This window comes from Corvus moneduloides, chromosome 10 (genome assembly GCF_009650955.1).
Source record: "Corvus moneduloides isolate bCorMon1 chromosome 10, bCorMon1.pri, whole genome shotgun sequence".
Classification (NCBI taxonomy): domain Eukaryota; kingdom Metazoa; phylum Chordata; class Aves; order Passeriformes; family Corvidae; genus Corvus; species Corvus moneduloides.
Genome location: NC_045485.1, coordinates 2950158 through 2958814, shown reverse-complemented (window position 1 = coordinate 2958814; position 8657 = coordinate 2950158). Strand labels below are relative to the sequence as shown.

The 8657-nt window shown below is 61.1% G+C and overlaps 1 protein-coding gene across 2 annotated transcripts; it reads left to right on the top strand.

Moving 5' to 3' along the window:
• On the top strand, positions 1-7743 carry AMOTL2 (angiomotin like 2). Of its 2 annotated transcripts, none has more exons than XM_032119909.1 (10): positions 1-89; positions 1086-1885; positions 3214-3436; positions 3933-4077; positions 4217-4309; positions 4941-5236; positions 5339-5631; positions 5759-5970; positions 6271-6411; positions 6581-7743. In XM_032119909.1, exons 2-10 carry the CDS (start codon positions 1173-1175, stop codon positions 6637-6639), a joined length of 2175 nt encoding a protein of 724 aa, XP_031975800.1. In that variant the 5' UTR covers positions 1-89; positions 1086-1172; the 3' UTR covers positions 6640-7743. The 2 variants fall into 2 exon arrangements, with proteins under 2 accessions (XP_031975800.1, XP_031975799.1); XM_032119908.1 differs by having other exon boundaries at positions 6268-6411.
• The last annotated feature ends 914 nt before the right edge of the window (positions 7744-8657 follow it).

Genomic DNA, 8657 nt, shown 5'->3' with positions numbered 1-8657 from the left:
CATTCCGGGCATAGCAGCGCCCGGCCCGGCCCCCGCGGCCCCGGGACGCCCAGAGCCGCCGCAGCACCGCTCCGCTCCGCCATGCCCCGGTGAGTTCTGCCGCCGGGACCCCCGACCGGCACCGGGACCCCCCGGCACCGGGAATGCCCCGGCACTGGGACCCCCCTGACCGGCACCGGGACCCCCCCGACCGGCATCGGGACCCCCAGGCACCGGGAGTCCCCCGGTATTGGGACTCTCCCCCGACCGGGATCCGAGACCCCCCCCCGGCACGGGGATGCCCCTCGGACAAAGGACGCCCCCCCGCCACCGGGAACCCCCCAGCAGGGATCGGGACCTCCCTCAGCACCGGGACCCACCCGGACCAGCAACCCCGGGACCGCGACCCCCCTGAACCGAGATGCTCCCAGCACAGGACTGGGACCCCCCCCCCCCCGGGACTGGGACTCTTCGACCGGGATCGAACCCTCCCGGCCCAGGGAAGCCCCCAGCCGGGACTGGGATCCCTCCACGGGAAAAGGACGCCCCTCGAAACCGGGATCCTTCTCCCTGGGACCGGGACGTGCCCCCCTCCCCGGCACTTGGACCCTCCCGGGGAAAAGACCCTCTCCCATGCGAGATCCACCCCCAGGGACTGGTAACCCTCCCGGCATTCTCCAAACTGGGACCGGAACATCCCCACAACACCTAGAGCCCCCCCGGAAAAATCCCATGACCCTCCCCATGGTCCAGGAGGGTCCAGGACCTCCATGTCCGTGGCCGGGGATGCGAGGTCCTCCCCATCTCCCGGTGGCTCTGTGCCCGGTCCCACGGGGTCGCTCCATTCCCCATTCCCGGGCCAGTGCCAGTCTCGGGTCCATAGGGCGCCAGCTCCGGAGCCAGCCCCGGCTGCCAGCCCCGGCCCCGGGTGCACCGAGAGTGCCGGCGCTCGGCCACCCCACCGCGGGAGGCTGCTCCGCTCTCCCACTGCCGCCACGGGATTCCACTCCTCCGGCACGTCCCGGCAAACAGCCCCGAGTCCGTCAGGATCCGCGCCGTGTCCTGCCCCGACTGCTTGCCGACAATCCCGTTTTTCCCTCTTGCAGGTGTCTCGGCGTGGCCAGTTGCTGTTGAGGTCCCCCGGGACGCCCTTCTCGGGTGGAAACGTGGCTCTGCCGCCGGCACGGACGGACATGAGGACGGCGGAGGACTCGAACGGGACGGTCCTGCACCGCCTGATCCAGGAGCAGCTGCGCTATGGGAATCTCACGGAGAACCGCACTCTGCTGGCCATCCAGCAGCAGGCCCTGCGCGGCGGCGGGGCCGGCGGGGCCGGGAGCCCCCGCTCCTCCCTGGAGAGCCTCAGCCCGGAGGAGAGCCAGATGGTGCAGCAATCCACGCGGCAGGAGCCGCAGGGCCAGGAGCATCACTCCGACCACGTCTACTTGGAGAACAGCGTCTATCGGCTCTGCCCGCCCAAGGGCGAGGAGCTGCCCACCTACGAGGAGGCCAAGGCGCATTCCCAGTTCTTCGCCTCGCAGCGGGGAGCGGCCGGCACGGGGGTCCGGGCTGAGAACGCCCCGCGCGGGGCCGAGAGCGGGGCCCGGCGCCCCGACGAGGGGCTGAAGGACCTGAAGCACGGCCACGTGCGGTCGCTGAGCGAGCGGCTCATGCGGATGTCGCTGGAGCGGAACGGGGCCAAGGCGCAGAGCCTCATCAGCGCTTCCCACAGCTTCCCGCAGCTCTCCCGGCAGCTCGTCCCCCTGCGCGGGCAGCACCCCGAGGGCACGGAGCCGCGGGGACCGCCCCCGGAGTATCCCTACGTCATCCCTTCCCAGGACGCTTACCTGGCTGAGCCCCGACCCTGCTCCCGGGAAGGGCCTGGATTTCAGCATCCCGAAATCAGGTAAACTGTGGCCCCTGGGCTCTGCTTTTGGATGCCTCCCAGGAGTGTCCGGGATGGATGCTTGGAACTTGCAGGATGTGAAGGGCAGTGGGGGCGCAGAGCAGCTGCTCTTGTCCTCACTGGCTCAGGCCATGGGGGTCTGCTGGGAGCCCCCCACTCTGCTCCTGTCCCCAGTTCCCCCAGCACGGCTAGGCTTTTCCAACCAGTGATGAAAATCCCATTCCCTCAGCAGACCCTGCCCCCTCCCCATGCACCGGGAGGAATCTGGGGGTAACTTAGAGGTTAATCTAGGAGCTGGAAACAGCCCAGGAAGCAGCTAAATGTGGAATAGGTATGGGGCAGGGCAGAAGACAAATATGCTCCCTGCTCCACAGAAACCCATCCCATGGTCCTGAGCTGGGAATGTCCATGTAATTCAGAATTGCTGCCGAGCAGAGCCTGGGCTGGTGCCAGGTGGTCTGTGTTCCCTCTGGCAGCTCAATGCCTCTGGCAAAGCCCCAGGCTGACTGTGAGATGGACATCTGGGGGTTCGGGCATTGCCTGGAATTTGAGGAGGTCTGGAAACAACCTCTTCCAGTGTGGAAAATGATGGGAAGAAGGGAATTTGTGGCTCGATGAGAGGACACGCTGCTCCCAGCCCTGCTGATGTATCCAGGCAGAGAGCGATAGCATCTCCAGCAGGAAAACCTTCTCCTTCCAGGGAACAAAGAGGGGAAGGGGAGCTGCGAGGAAGATGTATTTATTCTTCCTTGCTCCGATATCATCCCGCAGGAATGCAGGCCCTTGGCAGGCAGCCCGCGGGGGAGCGTAGCGGGGCTGGGCTGTGCACAGCCACCCTGCTCAGGGTATTCCTGGCGGGATGTTGTTGTGGGATGCTGGAGCAGTGGCACAAGGGGCAGCCAGGCTGTCCTGGCCCCTCCAAATATAGAAAGGACGTATCCATAGTTGGGCAGTGAGGACCTGTGCCAGCAGCCCTTGCTTCGCCCAGAAAATAAGGAAAATGGGGAACGCTGCCGACTTCCAAGGTGCATCCTATACCAGGCTGCCTGCAGCATTCCCAGGAAGAGAGGAGCCTGGGGGGTTGGGAGTCCATCCAGACCCACTGGCCCGGTCCTGGAGGGGTCAGGTCAAGGCATCCCTGCAAGACGGGATTTGTGGTTAGAGAGCAAGCGCTTCCCAGCTCTAAAAAGCAGGATAGGCACTTCCCAGAGCCTCCCTCCTCCTTTGAGGTGACTTGCAGGCACCAGCACGTGCTTGGTGGGATGCTGGAGTTACAGCCAGCTCTCCCACCCTGCCAAACCTTGACACCCTCTCCTCCCCCGCTGCAGGGTGCTGCCCACTCCAGTGCCAGCCGCATTCCTGCCGCTGTGTCCGAGCACACTGGGTCCAGCCGGCGTGGAGGCCCTGGTCAGCGCCCAGGCGGTGTCGGCCGGCAGCCGCCTGGCCCGGGCAGACGCCGTCCTGCGGGAGAATGAGAGGCTCCAGCGAGAGAGCGAGAAGCTGCGGCGGGAGCTGGAGAGCTGTGCCGAGAAGGCGAGCCGTATCCAGAAGGTGAGGGAATGGTGGCAGCCCCTGCCCGGGGGATGCCTGACCAGCTGCTGTGAAAATTCAGCCCCTTTAGTGATTTAATCCCTTCTCCTCCTCCCTCCGGCGGCTTGTTCCCCTCGGAGCAGCTGCAGCCGGGACTGGGGAGAAGGAGCCCATTCTCCAGTGACCCTCTCCCTCTGCCTGTCCCCCCATCCCAGCCGCCACAGAAAGCCCTTTGTGTGGCCTTGTACAAGGGGTGGCTGTTCCCCGTAGCCAGGCTATAGCAGAACCAAAGTCTGTGGAGAGACTCTTCCATAAGAAACAAGACAGGAAAAATCAGTTCCCCTCCTCCCCCCCCCCCCCCCCCCCCCCCATATATGTGCTGGGGATCAATTTGGGGTACACTGAGCTCCTCTGGCAGCTCTGGTTGGGCTGAGCACCCTGGCGGAGCTTTGGCCGGCCTGTCCCTTTCCTCATTCCATGAATATCTAACCCTGGCCTGTCCCTTCCTCCACCCCAGCTGGAGAGCGAGATCCAGCGCATCTCAGAGGATTATGAAAACCTCGTCAAGGCGTCTTCCAAGCGGGAAGCCTTGGAGAAAGCCATGAGAAACAAGAGAGATTGTGAGATGCGACGGCTCCAGGATTTCAACCGGGACCTGAAAGGTGAGGGACCCTCTGTGTCCCCGTTGCTGTGGGTGCTCTGTGTCCCCTGGCTGTTTCCATGGGAAACCAGGCTTTCCCCACTTCCTCCAGCCAAAATCTTGTATTTAAATCTTAATTGGGTTTGATTGTTTTGGACCAGAGCGGTTGGAATCGGCGAACAAGCAGCTGGCCAGCAAGACCCAGGAAAGCCAGGAGAGCAACCAGGGCAGCGTGGCCAAACTCCTGGCACAGAGTAAGTCCCGGGGGACACCCATCCTTGCCCGGCTCCCCGTGGCATCTGCGAGCGGGGCTCGGCTGGAGGAGGAGGCGGGTGTTGGGCAGCAGCTCTCGCCCTTCCCCAGGGGGGATGGAGCAGCTCTTGGCGCTGGACTCGAGCCATTAATCCCGGCGGCCGGCCGGCGGCGTGACCCGCATTCCGCACATTCCTGCCGCAGCGCCGGCTCTTCCAGCACCGAGCCCGCACTCCCGCCCCACGCCGGCCCGGCCGTTCTCTGCTTCCTCCCTCCTGCACTTCGCAGCCGTGCCAGCCTGGGCTTTTTTGGGGGAAAGTGTACCTACATTTCAGCAGAGAGACGTGGTGTTGCTGTTAGCAGGAGGAATTGCCTCCCCTTCCCTAAGGTGGCTGGATTCGTGCTAGGCAGGTTTCACCCTTCCCGAGCTAAAATTTAGGCTGGAATGTGGCACGTGGATGCTTTTGGCCATCTGCCCAAGTGGCTGGAATGCCCCTGACCCCCATTTGATAGAAGATCTGGAGGAAGGGGTGGCACGGCCAGATGTCGGGGAGCAAAGAATCTCTGCAGGGCTTCATGGATCAGCCTTAGGGAAGCCAAATGTCTGAGACTTGTGGGGTTTTTTTTTTGCAGGCTATGAGCACCAGCAGGAGAAGGAGAAGCTGGAGCGGGAGGTGTCCCTGCTGCGCAGCGCCAACGAGGACCAGCGTCGGCGGGCAGAGCTGCTGGAGCAGGCGCTGGGCAGCGCCCAGGCGCGGGCGGCCAAGGCAGAGGCCGAGCTCCGGAAGAAACGAGCCTACGTGGAGAAGGTGGAGCGGCTGCAGGCAGCCCTGGGCCAGCTCCAGGCCGCCTGCGAGAAGCGGGAGCAGCTGGAGCTGCGGCTCCGCACCCGCCTGGAGCAGGAGCTGAAGATGCTGCGGGCTCAGCAGGTGGGTGCTGGCAAGCCACAGTGGGTCCGGCAAGGCACGGCGGGTGCTGCATCCTCCCAGCACCTCCTCATCCTCACCGGGGCTTTGTTTTGGCTGCTGCAGAGGCAGGCAGGCGCTGCGGGCGGGGGGACGCCGGAGCTGAGCGCCCACACGCTGTCGGAGCAGCTGAGGGAGAAGGAGGAGAAGATCCTGGCGCTGGAGGCCGACATGACCAAGTGGGAGCAGAAGTACCTGGAGGAGTGCACCATGCGCCAGTTCGCCATGGACGCCGCGGCCACGGCGGCCGCCCAGCGCGACACCACCCTCATCAGCCACTCCCCGCGGCACTCCCCCAACAGCAGCTTCAACGAGGACCTTCTCCTGGCCAGCCACAAGCACCAGGAGATGGAGAACAGGTTAGTCCCACCTTGCCAGAGGCATTTTGCCCCCATCAAGGTTTTTCTGTGGTCTGGTTGGGCAGTGCCTGGATCCTTCTCTCCCTGTCCAGCTCTTCTCCCAGCTTCTGCCTTTCCTCCTCTCCAGGTTAAAAGCCCTTCATGCCCAAATCCTGGAGAAGGATGCTGTCATCAAGGTCCTGCAGCAGCGCTCGCGGAGGGACCCCAGCAAAGCCCTTCAGGGCTCCCTGCGGCCGGCCAAATCCGTGCCCTCCATCTTTGCCGCCTCCGCCGCCCCGAGCTGGCCAGGGGCTGGCCAGAGTGACCGGTCATCTGAGGGCAGCTCCCGTGGCAGCACAGGTACACAGGGACACCTGTCCGCTTGCTACCTTCACTTGGCAGTGGGGACATGCTTGCAATTTTCCCCTGTGATTTTGGAGTTAAAGAGCTTGGGGAGGGGGATTTCCTCCAGGAGCAGCCAGCAGTCACAGAATCCCAGAATGGTTTGGGTTGGAAGGGTCCTTAAAGCCTATCTCGTTCCACCCCCTGCCATAGGCAGGGACACCTTCCACTAACCCAGGTTGCTTCAAGCCCCTTCCAACCTGGCCTTGAAAACTTGAATCCCTTGCCTTGAATCCATAACAGACTCTCCTTCAGCAGGCAAAGCCACCGCTGAAGGGACAGCAGTGTCCACTGCCCTTCCCTTGCCATCCCACTCCAAGCACGGCAGCAAGGACGGCAGCACGCAGACAGACGGAGCGGCCGGGAGCAGCGGGCAGGGCGAGGGCACCGGTGTGCTGGGTGAGTCCCCCCGGATGGCACGGGGCAGGGAGTTGGGAGGCCCCAGCCCGTGGGCTCAGCATGCCTGGGATGGGCTTTGCACAAGCATCAGTGATTTTTTAAGGCATTTTTAAGGCCCTAGTTGAGTGGGGTGGGTTCGAATCACTGTGAATCCCTTCTTTCTCTGCAGAGAGCTCGGCTGCTTCCAGAGCCCCAGACCTGTCTGACATGGTGGAGATCCTGATTTAGGGCCACCCCGAGCTGCACAGTGGCCTCTCCACCCTTTCTGCCAGCATGTCGGGATGGAGAAGCCTCTGGGAAGGAGGGACCGAGCCGGGAGCTCAGCGGTGTCCCCTCGGCCGGTCTCGGCAGTGACTCCGGTGTGTGGGAGGGTCACTGTCCCCCTCGGTGCCCACACGGGTCCCTGGCTGCGCGGGGCGCGCTGGAGCCTGGGGACCCCGTGGTGGCTCCATCCCCATCCCGGCTCCATCCCCATCCCAGCTCCCACCTCTGGGTCTTGGCCATCCACACCCACCCAGGTGCTTGGCTTCCAACTGGAAAATCCCTCTCTGATCGCCTGAACTGTACCCACAAGCTGAAGTCTGCGCACGAGGGCGGAGCCGGGAGGGATCTTCCGTGGGTCCCATCAACCACCTGGATCCACGTGGCCAAGCCGAGCACCAAACTTCCATCACCTGCATGCTGCTCCTGGGTTTTCATCACGGGTGGGCGAGGGCTTTGTGATGGGGTGGCAGTGAAACAAAAATGACAACGGAGGGAATGAAAGGTGGAGGAAAAGCAGAGGTGAAAGGCTCCGAGGGTGCCGATGGAGGCAGCGGGATGTGCTGCCCCTCTCCTGGCTGCATCCCCCAGCTACTGGCAGCTGGCTTCTGCCCGTAGCCAGCGCCGACATCCTGCTCCTCGGAGCTTCCCATCCTTGCCCTTCATGTAAATATATATATTTTTCTTTATTTCTTTCCCCTTTCAACGTGTGCATTTGCTGGCCAACTGCATTTTTTATTTCTCTCTCCCCAGACACGTAAAAAATGCGTTCGGTTCTCGTGCATTGTTTACAAAATGGAAAAGAAACAAAAAATTATGAAAGAGGAAAAAATCCCCAAACCCCATGACTTAATATATTTTATATTAATATTGGTATTTCTTTTTAAGTATTTTTTTCGTGCTGTGAACTTTTTTTCCTGCCAAAGATGACAAGTTCTCGTTTGTGCGTTTTAAGTTATCTTTAAGTATTTAAACATAAACCTGGCTGTTTCGTTACGCCGCCCTATACCGAGATTGCTGTAGCATTCCACTTGGTATAACAATATTTTAATAAAAAAACCCAAATATTGATTCATGGATTTTCTTTTCTTCCATGCCATGGGGAGAGATGGAGGTGCTGCCAGGGGAAGAGGGTTTGGGGCTGCTGACTCCCTGGTTCACATGTCCTTCCCAGCTCCCCTGGGCAGAGATTTGGGGTGCAGCTACATGGGAGAGGAGAAAAATGCTCAAGAGCATTTCTGCATTCCCCAAAATCCCATTGGGATCCCATTCCCCCCAGCTTCATGGGGGAAAAGGATGGAGTTGCCTGAAAGTGTCAATGTACTTTCCTTCCTGCTCTGGCATCCCTGTGTCCTTGGTTTCTGCATCCTCATGACGCTGCATCCCTGTGTCCTCAATCCCTGTACCCTGGTGTCCTTGATCTGTGCATCCCATAACTGCATCCTGGTGGGATCCTTCTCCTCTTCCTCACAAAACCCCTTCCTGCCCTCCTAAGCCCCTGCCACAGGGACTCCCTGATGTCTTCCAACATGGATGGACCTGGTCCTCAAGCTCTCCTTGGCTTTGGCAGCCATCTCCAAGCCCTTCCCCCTCTGCTTGGCTCCTTGATCTTCCAGAAGACCACAAGTTTTCCAGGTGTTGGACTTCTATTTTCTAACACCTGTGGTGTTAATGCTTCCCAGGGAACATCCTTGGGGACTCTGCCTTCTCCAGCCAAGCGGAGGCTTTCCCTTTGTGCATCCCTTGGCATTAACTGGCAGCTCATCTTTGTTATCCCACTGTCCCTGGGGACTTTGTGCTCTGCAATGGGGTTTAGCTTGGATTATGTGGAACAGCAGCATCAGAAACCAGTTTTGCTGCCAGCTCCTCCATGGAATCACAGAATCACGGACTCATGGAATCGTTTAGGCTGGAAAAGCACTTTTAAGATTATCAAGTCTGACTGTTAAGCCAGCACTGCCAAAGCCACCACTAAACCATGTCCC

Excerpts from the sequence above, each read along its gene's own strand:
- AMOTL2 (XM_032119908.1), top strand. The coding sequence starts at position 1,173 with ATGAGGACGGCGGAGGACTCGAACGGGACGGTCCTGCACCGCCTGATC. Across the intron at positions 4,310-4,940 it reads GGCCAAACTCCTGGCACAGA|GCTATGAGCACCAGCAGGAG; the intron begins GTAAGTCCCGGG and ends TTTTTTTTGCAG. Across the intron at positions 5,632-5,758 it reads CACCAGGAGATGGAGAACAG|GTTAAAAGCCCTTCATGCCC; the intron begins GTTAGTCCCACC and ends CCTCCTCTCCAG.